This window comes from Lactuca serriola, chromosome 9 (genome assembly GCF_051521515.1).
Source record: "Lactuca serriola cultivar US96UC23 chromosome 9, Lser_US96UC23_V15, whole genome shotgun sequence".
NCBI classification, from domain to species: Eukaryota; Viridiplantae; Streptophyta; class Magnoliopsida; order Asterales; family Asteraceae; genus Lactuca; species Lactuca serriola.
The window spans coordinates 18,384,636-18,397,634 of NC_136416.1; the positions used below are offsets into that span (position 1 = coordinate 18,384,636).

Here is a 12,999-nt window from a genome sequence, read left to right on the forward strand (position 1 = left end):
TTCAAGCAAAACCGCATGGCCTATACTTTATACATAGATTAGAAAGTAAAAAACAGAACAGTACTCCAAATATTCTACAAAATAAACATTTCTTAGAAAAGACTAGTCTATGCATCTTCCTTACACACTATTTGCCCTTTTTACTTGTTACCCGAAAACAAAAGCCACAATTCAAACTCAACTACACTAACATACACTAGTAAAATCAGATAACAACAACAACAAGGGATTCTCATCTAGGTGATATGGTGGGGATAACACCACTAGAAAGGTCATTCCCTGAGATATCTGAGGAAACCAGGAACATGTTCTTTGTTAACGATGAACACTGAGAAGACACAGGTTCAGTGATATCAACCGAGTCAATGGTCCTCGGGTCAAGATCTAACATCATTTGCCATATGTTTTCAATTTCCCGAACAACTTCAGCCATCGATGGTCTCCCATCCGTGTCTTCCCAACAACAATTGAGGGCCAAAGTTGCAAACTTTTCAACACATTTAGACGGATAAGATCCCATATTTGCATCAACAACCGAGTATATCTTGCCAGATTGATACGCAATATTAACCTGATATACATACATAAACAAATCAAAACAAAGATTATATATGCTCAATGTCTCGATCTAATACAAAATTTTACTCGCAATACCTCTCGGACAATGTTCTTGCCATGTGTGATTGGGTGCATCCCTGTCAAGAGTTCGAGAAAAACAACACCAAGGCTATAAACGTCACTTTTATCAGTTAGGTTATGTGTCAGGAAATACTCGGGGTCAAGGTAGCCCTGTAAAACAAAACCGGGTTCCCATTGTCAAACCAAACCCTCTATGATTTATGAACGTGAGAGGAAGTCAACATATAAGTTGATGCTTACAGGAGTTCCCTTAACAACTGTCGATACATGACCGGGGGCAATTCCGGAAATGTCAACTACAGGAGCGAGTCTTGAAAGACCAAAATCAGCAACTTTTGCTACGAGTTTTGAGTCGAGTAAGATGTTTGTGGCCTTAATATCGCGATGAAATATTGGAGGGTTAGCTTCGGTATGAAGGTAGAGAATGCCCTTTGCTGAATGCAATGCGATTCTTAATCTCATAGCAAAACTCAATGATTCTTTATATTTTCCTGTAACTAGTCAACCAAAACACATACTAGTATTTTCGTTATCAGATTATACAAGAGTAAGATCTATAAGGAAGTTTATTATACCTGATAAGTGATCTCTGAGAGTGCCATTAGACATGAACTCATAAACCAGCATCTGCAATACACAAGTTATATGTAATTTGTAATGATGACTAAAGGACAAAAATGTAATTTACCTGATCCCCTTCTTCATCGCAGAATCCAAGCAAAGAAACCAGATTTCTATGATGTAACCTAGACAATAACTCAATTTCCGTTAGAAACTCATGTTCACCCTGTAGTGATCCTTCCTGGGCTCGTTTAATGGCGACAGCTGTCCCATCAGTGAGCACGCCTTTATACACCTTTCCATACCCACCATGCCCGACTTCACTGCCAACATCGAAGTTGTTTGTAGCGTGTTTCATTTCTTCAAACGTGAAGCTTTTCACTCCTTCGATTTTAAGGGATGCCCTAGAAACTGCACAAAGATGTTTGGATCGAGTATCAGGTATGTACACCGAAACATGATTAGTGAATCCACAAGTTTGCTCACCACGGCGTCTTCCTGACACTGCATCGTACCTCTTCCGATGCGATCGTAAGATATAAGCTGACACGAACGCAGAGACCAAAACCGCACCTACAATCGCCCCTACCACGATGCCTGCAACTGCATCTTTGCTTATACCAGAAGAGGGTGAAGTGGTAGGAAAGTCTGCAATTAAGACGAGTATTAATAAACTTGACGATATCTAATGATTAGGGTTATAGAAGACGAACAGTTTTTATATGGATCCGATAGTGTGAAATTGAGAAGCTCGTAAGGTCCATAGAATTTGTTATATGGAATCTCCCATTGTGTGAACAAGCTTCGAATCCGGAGTACTTCGCTCCTATTGAAGACATTAGAACCAGGTACTGTATACACCGGAAAAAGCTTTAGATACATTCCAAGTCGAGGACCTTTTTGCCATTCATAGGTGAGATCAAGTTGAAAATGATTGATTTCAAGACCAGAGGTTAGGTAGACCTCGAATGGGTAGAAATATGTCTCAAAATAGGAGAATCCAGGACTCTTCAACCGAAACCCAACAAGCAGTGGTGCAGCACAGAAACAAGGAGTAGGAGAGCCTGGAGCATATTCAAAGTTGTTTGGGCATGATTCTGGTGGACATTTGTCAGTTGAGTTTGATGGAATGCTCTGCAGATGACTGACTAATGTGGTTGAAGATTCACAGAATTGTGCCAAGCTGGCATTCGAGCATGCTGGGTTCCCTTGAAGACTGCAGAAATTTAGAAACATAAAAGCCTGAAAGTCTTGTTGTGTGAATACTGAATATACATACAATTAGCAAGAAAATTAAGGAACCTAAGGGTGACATTAGGAGGGAGGTCAAGGCTGCCTGAAACGCCTGAAAGCCAGTTATTTTTCACATCCCTGGAAGATACCAGAGAAGACATGTGAGTTCAGAGAAAGAATTAGAGCAGATAAAAAGGGAGAGGGATGTTCATGTTTGAGGTCATACACTGTAAGTTTTTTGGTTGAATTGAAAGTCTTATTTTGCCAAATAGTGGATGGAACTGTGCCATTTAATGAGTTGTTGGAAAGAGACCTGCAGGAAAATAGTTTCAAATAAATGTGTACATCGATCCATTATATTTTCTAAAAGAAAGGTTAAAAGAATCCTCACAATCTTTGTAGATTAGGAAGGCCTGAAAAGATGGGAGGAATTGTTCCAGTAAGCTGATTCCTTGACAGATCGCTGCACAGTTTTATCACATGAAATTATAAGAATCCAAAGTCCAAACACAAAGACACAAAGACACAAAGTAGATCATGAATAGACTCTGTAAAACTTACATTGTTGTGATATCATGAGAAAGATTCACGGGTGGTATGGATCCATTAAGATTGTTATCACTCAGGTCTCTGAAATATATAAATTCTCATCAAACTAACAACTTAAAAAAAGACTTCACTCCGAAACATTCAAGATTTATTTCATACTTACATATAAGTAAGATGTGGTATCCTGCTAAGATCAGGGATTGGTCCTTGCAAGTTGCAATTCCTAAAACTCCTGCAACACCAAAAGTAATCTTGGGTTAGAGTGTTATGTGTTGAAATTCATCATTACTAAAGTTTATTAAAACTTAAACTACACTTACAACTTGGCCAGTTGAAGCATGTTGCCATAAGAGGAAGGTATACTTCCTTCAAAGTGGTTGTTGTCAAATTGACTACCAAAGAAAGTACAATGAACTCCTTGATCTTATGATTCGACCAAAACAACAATATTCTTTTTAAAAGCAATATTATAGTAAAGAAATAAAGCATACAGTATAATCAAGTATGGTGGTTTACTGAGCTCTGGAGGAAGATAGCCTGATAAGTTGTTATTGTCAAGAAGCCTGCAGCATACGTCCATGTCAGCAAATGCCATTGCACTCAAAAGTCAAAACTTAAGTAAATTCAAAGAATGAACTTACAAGTGAACAATATTTGGCAATCTAGATAGCTCAGGAGGAATTTGACCACTAAGAGAGTTATTGTTCATATGACTACAAACCCACATATGATAATTACTAATAGTCATCATATAGAAATCAGAAAATAAAAATATAGGAACAAATAATAATAAAACTACAAGTGCTTTGTGTTGTTGAGTTTTGAAAATGAGACTGGTATTGGTCCAGATATGTGGTTCTGGTCGATTTGTATGCGGTTCAAATTGGGGAGATTCCCAATCTCTTCTGGCAAGGAGCCTGTTAGATTGTTTCCATTTAAGAGCCTGCATGCATTATCATATTTACAAATTACCATAAATGGTTTGATATCTAATTAATTAATTAAACAGGAAAAAAGAAATGAAGTTACAAGAATTTCAAGGATGTAAGTTGGCCTATCTCTTTTGGTATACTCCCACCTATGTTGTTCCACATGACATCCCTTTAAGATCAAGAGCAAATATGTTATATGCATAACAAAATATTATCAAGAAAAAGGAAACAAAGTAATGTAGGTGAAATTAGGAACTTGACTCACAATATTTGCATATAAGATAATCGCCTTATTTCTGGAGATAAAGTTCCAGAAAGATTGAGATTCAGTAGTTGCCTACAAAAATCATACAAGGACTTAGTTGGTTCTGGTTATATATAGTGGCTTTAAAACTTATAGTTACAATCATATAAATTGGAGAATTATTATCTTACAGTTCTCGAAGATGAAGATAACCATCGTCTAGGGTTTTGTTGAAGCACAAGACTCCGGTCCAATTTGATACACATGGATCTCCACGCCTCCAGTTCCTAAGCCTACTGTTTGGATCGATAAAGCTTTGCCTAATAGTCCTCAGTGTTGTCACTGCAAATTAAATCACAAGTTTATCATGTGTATTGAGTAATCAATCCCTCTTCTTTCCAAAATATTAATTTGATAAAATAGAGGCCTTTGTAATGAACAAAAACTCCTCCAAATACATGAAAACAAAGCAGTTTACCTTCATCAGGATGAGTAGACTCACTATCTGCAAAAACAAGCAACAAACTCATGGTCCAGACAAATCTGAACCATGAAACCCATACTTTGGATATCACCAGTGTGTTAAAAGGACACCAATTACTTGTACAGATATCCAAACCATCCACCTGAGTTCAACAAGACAACATTTAGATTCCAAAGTTCATTAAGACTATTTCCACAAGCAATAACTCCAAACAAGGACTCGATAATCACAATCTTCAAACCAGTAAAGTTACCGCTTCAAATAGACATTTGATCAAATGGGTTGTGTGCATACGGTTTTGTGCCAAATAAAAAAAATTCCATCACCCATTGTTCACATGGGTACGAGTATAATTAGTCATTCACAATTAAGAGGGTGGTTGAGCCGTTGAGGGTTCTGTGTGATTGCGCAGACCTCATTAAATGTTCTTAAGTAACCGTTTGTGGCCTTGTAGATGTTTGATGATGGGAAGAAAAGAAGATAAGAAGGAAAAACTTTGAACCAGTGACGATTGTAAGCGGAATAGCTGATGCAGATGAGCATGGTGACGGCTGTAGCCTTTCTTTCTCAATTTTACTGTGCATTTTTAACTAAGAAAATGCAAGAATACTTCGATCAGATGTTGGGTTGAAAGCTCTGTTTCTCCTATCAAAAATCAAGATGGTGTTCGCAACATTTGACTATTTTACTGCCTACAGCGTTGACACGTGTCTGCGGAGGATTTCAAGAATGCCCCATAATTTAGCAGATTGTCCTTTAGACTTTTACATACATGATCCCCTATCTGTACCGTATTTAAAAATATGAGAAGATATTCGGTACTTCAAATTCATTAAATTTGGGATTTGGTACTATCGAAAACCTGTATCATTCCCGGTACCGATGATGTTAATTCTGTTCGGTATTCTGATTTATCAACTTTTGATTAAATTTTGTTTTCGGAAAATCTGGAACGGTATGGGTCGGTATCCGTTCCTTCCACAACCTGCAATCAGCTTCTTCTGATGGTACCATTGCTGCTTGCAATCGTCCCCCAGCAGTATCGTCGGCCTCCTGTCCCGCTGTAGATATCCTCCACCTTAATAACCAAATATAATCATAACATAATACGATTCTTTGATTTTAAAAGATGGAAAATAAGATAATAATAATGGTTATAAATATGTACGTTAGTAGTTGGCTATAAACTAAAAATAAATGAATTACCTCCCTTTCAAACTGGAGGAAGTAATAGCAACTTTGTCACACTTTTTTCTACCACATCACTTTTGTGAATGATGTCCCAATTTTTACACAAATGAATTACCTCCCTTTCATTTAAAGTGAATGATGTCCCAATTTTTACACATACTTTTCTCTAATTAAATTATTTAAATAATTAAGTTTAGATAAAAACTAGAATTTCTATTAATTGAAATAAGGGATAAATAACAATAAATTAATAACTTCAAAACTTAAAAACCTAAAAATACGTAACTAATAAGAATTACATGAAGTCGTGTCTGAAAATTGGTTGTCCAAATCATCTTAGGGTTCCATGTACATATCAATATGATCAACAATCCAAATATGTTTCACCAAGTCGCTACGAAGATTGTGATGGACTTCAACATTATATATCGCCACTCTTCTTGCCATGTATTCTTCGCTAGTGACTATATCGTTAGAATAATTTCGTTTTCATCGTAGTCACATACTCTTTCCACATCCTTCATTGCTGAGCTTTCTTAATTTTTTTTCCTTTTATTATCATTAGGACATGCCAATGATTTAACAAACCCTTTGAGAAGATGGATGAGGTGGAGTTTGACACCTCTTGGCATCACTCCTTTGGGTCTTAGGCTATTAGGAGTGGGGTGCGGAGTAGGGGACTCCACCTCAGCCAAAAGCTTCTTCACCACCAATGATGATGGAGTTAGGGTGCAAAGTGGGGGAGAGGCTAGAGGAGATGAGAGAGTGTGTGGCAAGAAAGGAGAAATGTTGCAAGCTATTGAGATGGGGTGTCGAGCTCGGCATGCCGAGTTGGCGGAACGTTGTTTGCCAAGGTGACTTAGCTACCGCCAATGCCACTCGGCTAGCCTTGGTACCACCCTTTCTCTCTCACATAGTTAAAACCAAAAACATAACGTGAGAAACCGGAAATTTTTTATATTATTTATTGTTTGGCCAAAATTGATATCTTGCCTCGACCTCTGCTATGTATATTTTTGTATGGTGACCATAAAAACACGATGAAATATTGTCTAATGACTGAATGTAATATATAAAATTAACAATCAATGATGTAAGAAAACCAAAAAGTTTGTAGTTAATTTATGAAGTCACTCCTGTAACTCTCTAAAACCGTACTTTACAAAACCAAATCCCAACATGGTATATACATATAAACTAGACAAAAGAAAACAATATTACAACTTTCAAGTAGTATACACGATAAATAGTTCCTAAAGAAGAGATATCTCCTTCATGTAGTAGTATATGCAGATATATCTTCCTTAAAACACTATTTATTGTGTCTACAATCTACATACAATATTGTGGACACAACATAAAAGAATACATGGTTTTGTTTGTTCATCTAGGTGCAATGGTGGGGACAACACCGCTAACAAGGTCACTCCCCGAGATATCTGAAGAAACATAAGGGTGGTTCTTTGTTGTAGAAGATGAAGACTGAGAAGAAGGTGCGTTCGCATTCTTCCCCGCTTCGATATCAATGGAATTCATGATTCTTGAGTCCGATTCCGGCATCATTTGTCGAATATTTTCCAGTTCCCGAACAACTTCCGCCATCGATGGTCGTTCATCCGTGTCCTCCTTACAACATTTCAGGGCCAATGTCACAAACTTTTCCACACATTCAGACGGATAAGATCCCATTTTTTCATCAATCACTGAGAATATCATCCCCGATCGATACGCAATATTAACCTAATAAATATATCAAAACAAAGATAACGCAAAAATTAAACTTCATGTTGATGTGGTAAGAATCAAATTAATTTTATTACCTCTCGAACGATGTTCTTCCCATGTGTGATTGGGTGCATTCCCGTTAACAGTTCAAGAAAAACAACACCCAAACTATAAACGTCGCTTTTATCTGTTAGTTTATGAGTCAGGAAATATTCAGGATCAAGATACCCCTGCCATTCAAAAATAAAACCATTTGATTAAGTTTCAAATACCCATTCTTTACTTGATTTGAATTTTGAGCTTAAAAGTCAAACTGTCTTACCGGAGTTCCCTTGACAACTGTTGATACATGACCAGGGACAACACCTTCCAGGTCAGCAACCGGAGCTAGTCTTGAAAGTCCAAAATCAGCAACTTTTGCAACAAGTTTTGAGTCGAGCAAGATGTTTGTGGCCTTAATATCTCTATGGAATATTGGAGGATCAGCTTCAGAATGTAGGTAAAGAATGCCCTTTGCAGACCCCAATGCAATTCTCAATCTCATCCCAAAACTCAACGATTCTTTATACTTACCTGTAACTAGTCAATGCAAGTTACATCAGTTCCCTTTTTATCTCTTTCAATATTCAGTAAAGACTCATTGTGTTTAAAAATACCTGATAAGTGATCTCTGAGAGTGCCATTAGGCATGAACTCGTAAACCAACATCTGCAATGCACAAATCAATGGTATATATGTATCTTTAATGTTAAGATGACTAAAGGACAAAAAGGTAATTTACCTGCTCGCCTTCTTCATCACAGAATCCAAGCAAAGAAACCAGATTTCTATGATGTAACCTAGACAACAGCTCTATTTCTGTGAGAAACTCCTTTTCCCCTTGTAGTGATCCCTCCTGGGCTCGTTTAATGGCGACAACTGTCCCATCAGTGAAGACGCCTTTATACACTTTTCCATACCCACCCTGCCCAACTTCACTGCCGACATCAAAATAGTTTGTAGCATGTTTCATTTCACTGTAACTGAAGCTTTTCACTCCTTCGATTTTAAGTGACGCCCTGGAAACTGCGTAGAATATCATTTGGAATTCGGATCCAGGAGCATCAGAATCAGATGATGAATTTTGACTTCAATAGTAATACTAGAGAAATTTACTCACCATGACGTTTTCTTGAAACTGCGTGGTACTTTCTCCGTTGCAATTTTAGGATATAAAGTGCTATGAACACAGAGGCTAAAACCGCACCGACAATTGCCCCTACCACTATTCCCACAACAGCACCCTTGCTTATACCAGAAGACGAGGGGGGAGGGGGAATAACTGCAATTATTAAACTATTAGTAACAAGAAAATTAGAGGATAAGTAAAATTAGGGTTATAGGGGACGAACGATCTTTGTAAGGGCCGACTAATGTGAAATCGAGAAGCTCGTAAGGTCCAAAAATTTCGCTATCTGGAATTTTCCATTGCGTGAACAAGCTTCGGATCCTGAGGATTTCGCTCCTATTGAAGATATTAGAATTAGGTGTAGGTGTATACACAGGAAAAATCTTCAAATACATCTGTAATCGAGGACCCTTTCGCCATTCATAAGTAAGGTCAAGTTGAAAATGGTTTATTTCAAGACCCGAGGTTAAATACACCTCAAATGAGTAGAAATATGGTCGAAAATCTGAGAATCCGGGACTCTTTAATCGGTAACCAATAAGCAATGGTGCAGCACAGAAGCAACGAGTAGGAGAGCCTGGAGCATATTCATAGTCAGATGGGCATGATTGAGGGGGACAATTGTCGGTTGAGTTCGAAGGAACGCTCTGTAGATGACTGACTAATGCAACTGGACGAGAGTTACAGAATTCCACACTGATGCTCGCATTTGTGCATGCAGGATTCCCTTGAAGGCTGAAAATATTTATAGACATGAAACCAAAGTTTTTTCATGTACCATAATAACTTTATGATCAATAAATACCCAAACATGACATGAATATGTAATTAGCGAACCTAAGGGTGACATTTGGAGGGAGGGTCAGGCTGCCTGAGATGCCTGAAAGCCTATTGTTTTGCATATCCCTGCAGTATCAGAGAAGATGTGAATTCTGAGAAAGATTATACCTTTTTTTTTTTTTTTACTATTTGAATGTTTTATTGAAACAGGTCTTACAAGGTAAGTGATTCAGTGGAATTGAAAGTCCTGTTTTGCCAAATGTTGGATGGAACTGAGCCATTCAATGAATTGTTGAAAAGATACCTGCAGTGGAAATTGTTTAAGATAAGTGTGTTCATGCTTCATACATCATAATTGTAAATAACAGCCATAAATATTGGTGTCCTTAAAGTTGTAATCATGAAGGACACCCAAATAGTAATTAGTAATAACCTTCTAAAATGTACACCATTTGAGAAATAAAAATTGCATTTAGAAGAAGCAAAAAGAAAGGTTAAAAGAATGCTTACAATCTTTGTAGGTTAGGAAGGCCTGAAAAGCTGGGAGGAATTGTTCCAGTAAGCTGATTCCTTGACAGATCTCTGCATAGTTTTTTTCATATGAAATGAAATTGTTTGTTGAATAAGAATCCAGACCAGAACAACACCCTGTAAAAGATCAAGTGTTCTTACATTGTTGTGATATCATCCGAAAGAGTCATGGGTGGTATGGACCCATTAAGATTGTTATTGCTCAGGTCTCTGAAATAAATTTACACCTCTCATCAACATAACAACTTAAAAAAAAAATTTTTTTGCCAGATATCATCAATTTCAAAACATCCAACAAGTATTCCATACTTACATATAAGCAAGATTGGATATCCTGCTAAGATCAGGGATTGGTCCCTGCAAGGTGCAATTCCTTAAACTCCTGCCACACCCAAAAATTATCACAAACTTGCAAAAACTCCTATCTAAGTGAAGATTTGGAAAATGAAATTAGACTTACAACTTCAACAACTTAAGCATGTTGCCATAAGAGGGGGGTATGTTTCCTTCAAAGTGGTTGTTGTCAAGTTGACTGCCAACAGAAGGAAAGAAAGGACTGATTATATATAGTTTTATAGAACAAAACATAAGGCATAAGCATACAAACATGTGCAAAAAAATAAAAAACATGAATCTAGTAAAGAAAGAAAGCATACAGTATAAGCAGGTTTGGCAGTTCACTGAGCTGTGGAGGAAGGAAGCCTGATAAGTTGTTATTATCAAGAAGCCTGCAACATACGTCCATGTCAGCAAATGCCAATGCACTTGAAGTTAAGAAACTCAAAGCATAAACTTACATGTGAACAAGTGATGGTAATCTTGATAGCTCAGGAGGAATTTGTCCACTAAGTGAGTTGTTGTTCATATGGCTGCATAAAAATCAGATAGAAATAAGAAACTAAAAATATAATATCAAGGAAAAGATGAGTACTTACAAGTGCTTTGTCTTGTTCAAGTTTGCAAATGACACAGGTATTGAACCAGATATGTGATTTTGATCAATTTGTATTCGATCCAGATTAGGGAGATAACCAATCTCTTCTGGCAAGGATCCTGTTAGTTGATTTCCATTCAAGAGCCTGCATGTAAATTAACAATAATTTTCACTTGTATTCACATTTAAATCTAAGAAGAAATCAACTTACAAGAGTTCCAAATTTGTAAGTTGGCCTATCTCTTTTGGTATACTCCCAACTATGTTGTTCCACATGACATCCCTTTAAAATGAAGAGTAAATATGCATAAGAAAATCAAAATACTATATGAAAGAAAGTAATGCAGATGATGATGATGATGATGATATTAGGAATTTGGCTCACAATATTTCCATATATGACAAGCGCCCAAGGGCTGGAGATAAAGTTCCTCCGAGGTCGAGATTCAGTAGTTGCCTGCAAAAATTGTACACAGAATTATTTTTAAGCGAATTAAAAGTTAAATTATCAAGGGTGTGCTATCTTACAGTTCTCTGACATGAAGATAGCTGTCGTCTAGGGTTCTGTTGAAGCACAAAACCCCAGTCCAATTTGATGAACATGGATCTCCACGATTCCAGTTGCTCAAACGATTGTCTGGATCGCTAAAGCTATCCCTAATAAGCTGCAGTGCTGTCACTGCACATTAATTTACAAGATTATCATGAGTAAATCCAGCACCTTCTATACCAAAGTTTATCATCATAATTCATAATCAATAATCTCACAATTAATTAAGAATTACCTTCAGCAGGATGAGTAGATTGACAATCTGTAACAACAAGCAACAAACTCATGGCCCAGAACACTCCGAACAGTAAAAACCTTGAGTCGGACATCCCGAGAATGTTGAGTGGACACAATCCCCAAATATTGCTTAAAAGTTAACACTTGTACTTATCCAAATATCCAAACCATCCACCTGAGCCGAAACAAGACAACAGGTTAAAATTCCAAATCTCAATTAGATTCCTTCCACATACAATAACTCCAAACACGAGCTCAAAAATTAGATTCTCAAAACCAGCAACGTTACCACTTCGAAGAGGCATTTAATCGAACGGTTTGCGTGCAAAAAGTTATATGCCAAATCAGGATATAATTTCCTTACACTGTGTTCACATGGGTACGCCTTCAGATATCCGTTGACAAATTATGAGGGTGGTTGACAGGTCTGTGTTATTAGGCGAACCTTGTTGAATGTTCTTTGGTAAACTTGGGTGGGTGTTGATTTTGAGAAAAGAAGAGGTAAAAAAAAGGAGAAAGCTTGAACTGGTAAACGTTTGTAAGCTGATGCAGATGAAGTTGATGACGTATTCAGCCATTGAAAGTAACTGCGATTTTTTAATAAGAACGCGTAAGAGTACTACGATTTTTGGGTGAAATGTTCTGCTTCTCCTCTCAGAAATCAAGATGGCATTCGCCAACATTGACTTTTGTGTTCCGATGGACTGACTTCTTAGTTGTATCGTGGGACCAGTACTTTGAAAAAAAGGCTGCTATGTTTCGGTGCAATTCGCACAGTTCTACACTCGACCTATTAGCAGATGACACGTATTGCGTCTCAGCTTCTTTTAGCACATTAGAAATTCGTGAAACCAATCTTTTAAAAACAGTTTTTTTAGTTGAACCGTGATCGGTTTCCGATTCAACCGGTTTAACCGCTGAGTAAATTGCTTTCTATTATTTTCATTTTTTTTGTATTTTTCTACACATACATACATACACAAATCAAGAATTTGATATAAAAACAAGTTGTACATTAATCTAAATACATTAAAATAACTCATAACCATAAGTTTGACATCAATCCACGTGTATTAAAAAGAAAATAAAGTCCTAGATGAATATAAACACATCAAAAAACTTCATAGCATTTATCATCTGCTTTTATTCAGAAAAATTTTAATAAATGTGAAAAAATTAACAAAGTTTATTATGCAAAATGTTTCAATTTCATGTGCTTTTATTCAATTTAACCGGTTCAA

The 12,999-nt window shown here is 36.9% G+C and overlaps 2 protein-coding genes across 8 annotated transcripts; both read right to left on the reverse strand.

The window, feature by feature from the left end:
• Positions 1–5,401, reverse strand: LOC145072203 (putative LRR receptor-like serine/threonine-protein kinase At1g06840). Of its 6 annotated transcripts, none has more exons than XM_079018589.1 (21): positions 4,884–5,395; positions 4,637–4,784; positions 4,350–4,500; positions 4,180–4,251; positions 4,012–4,083; positions 3,782–3,925; positions 3,624–3,695; positions 3,474–3,545; positions 3,303–3,374; positions 3,146–3,214; positions 2,995–3,063; positions 2,825–2,896; positions 2,660–2,746; positions 2,503–2,571; positions 1,914–2,416; positions 1,687–1,848; positions 1,328–1,611; positions 1,215–1,266; positions 880–1,130; positions 655–789; positions 1–571 (listed from the first exon to the last, which is right to left on the reverse strand). In XM_079018589.1, the coding sequence occupies exons 1-21, from the start codon at positions 4,932–4,934 to the stop codon at positions 233–235; spliced, it is 2,946 nt and encodes a 981-aa protein (XP_078874715.1). In that variant the 5' UTR covers positions 4,935–5,395; the 3' UTR covers positions 1–232. The 6 variants fall into 6 exon arrangements, with proteins under 6 accessions (XP_078874715.1, XP_078874714.1, XP_078874711.1 ...); XM_079018588.1 differs by having other exon boundaries at positions 880–1,136; positions 4,884–5,394; XM_079018585.1 differs by having other exon boundaries at positions 1,328–1,848; positions 3,303–3,405; positions 3,499–3,545; positions 4,884–5,401.
• A 1,526-nt stretch (positions 5,402–6,927) lies between these two features.
• On the reverse strand, positions 6,928–12,439 carry LOC145077236 (putative LRR receptor-like serine/threonine-protein kinase At1g06840). Of its 2 annotated transcripts, none has more exons than XM_079022987.1 (21): positions 12,048–12,439; positions 11,757–11,933; positions 11,500–11,650; positions 11,357–11,428; positions 11,183–11,254; positions 10,973–11,116; positions 10,835–10,906; positions 10,694–10,765; positions 10,498–10,569; positions 10,351–10,419; positions 10,179–10,247; positions 10,017–10,088; positions 9,724–9,810; positions 9,564–9,632; positions 8,950–9,461; positions 8,718–8,879; positions 8,340–8,623; positions 8,215–8,266; positions 7,881–8,131; positions 7,654–7,788; positions 6,928–7,573 (listed from the first exon to the last, which is right to left on the reverse strand). In XM_079022987.1, exons 2-21 carry the CDS (start codon positions 11,848–11,850, stop codon positions 7,217–7,219), a joined length of 2,868 nt encoding a protein of 955 aa, XP_078879113.1. In that variant the 5' UTR covers positions 11,851–11,933; positions 12,048–12,439; the 3' UTR covers positions 6,928–7,216. The 2 variants fall into 2 exon arrangements, with proteins under 2 accessions (XP_078879113.1, XP_078879112.1); XM_079022986.1 differs by having other exon boundaries at positions 7,881–8,137.
• Positions 12,440–12,999: the final 560 nt, after the last annotated feature.

What these genes read in the sequence shown, in the direction of transcription:
- LOC145077236 (XM_079022986.1), bottom strand. Translation starts at nt 11,850, where the DNA reads ATGTCCGACTCAAGGTTTTTACTGTTCGGAGTGTTCTGGGCCATGAGT. An exon ending in ATGCTTAAGTTGTTGAAGTT is followed by an intron (nt 10,420 to 10,497) that starts GTAAGTCTAATT and finishes TGGGTGTGGCAG; the next exon opens with GAGTTTAAGGAATTGCACCT. An exon ending in CCTCCAAATGTCACCCTTAG is followed by an intron (nt 9,462 to 9,563) that starts GTTCGCTAATTA and finishes AAATATTTTCAG; the next exon opens with CCTTCAAGGGAATCCTGCAT.
- LOC145072203 (XM_079018585.1), bottom strand. Translation starts at nt 4,934, where the DNA reads ATGCACACAACCCATTTGATCAAATGTCTATTTGAAGCGGTAACTTTA. An exon ending in ATACCACATCTTACTTATAT is followed by an intron (nt 3,064 to 3,145) that starts GTAAGTATGAAA and finishes TATATATTTCAG; the next exon opens with AGACCTGAGTGATAACAATC. An exon ending in ATCGGATCCATATAAAAACT is followed by an intron (nt 1,849 to 1,913) that starts GTTCGTCTTCTA and finishes TCTTAATTGCAG; the next exon opens with ACTTTCCTACCACTTCACCC.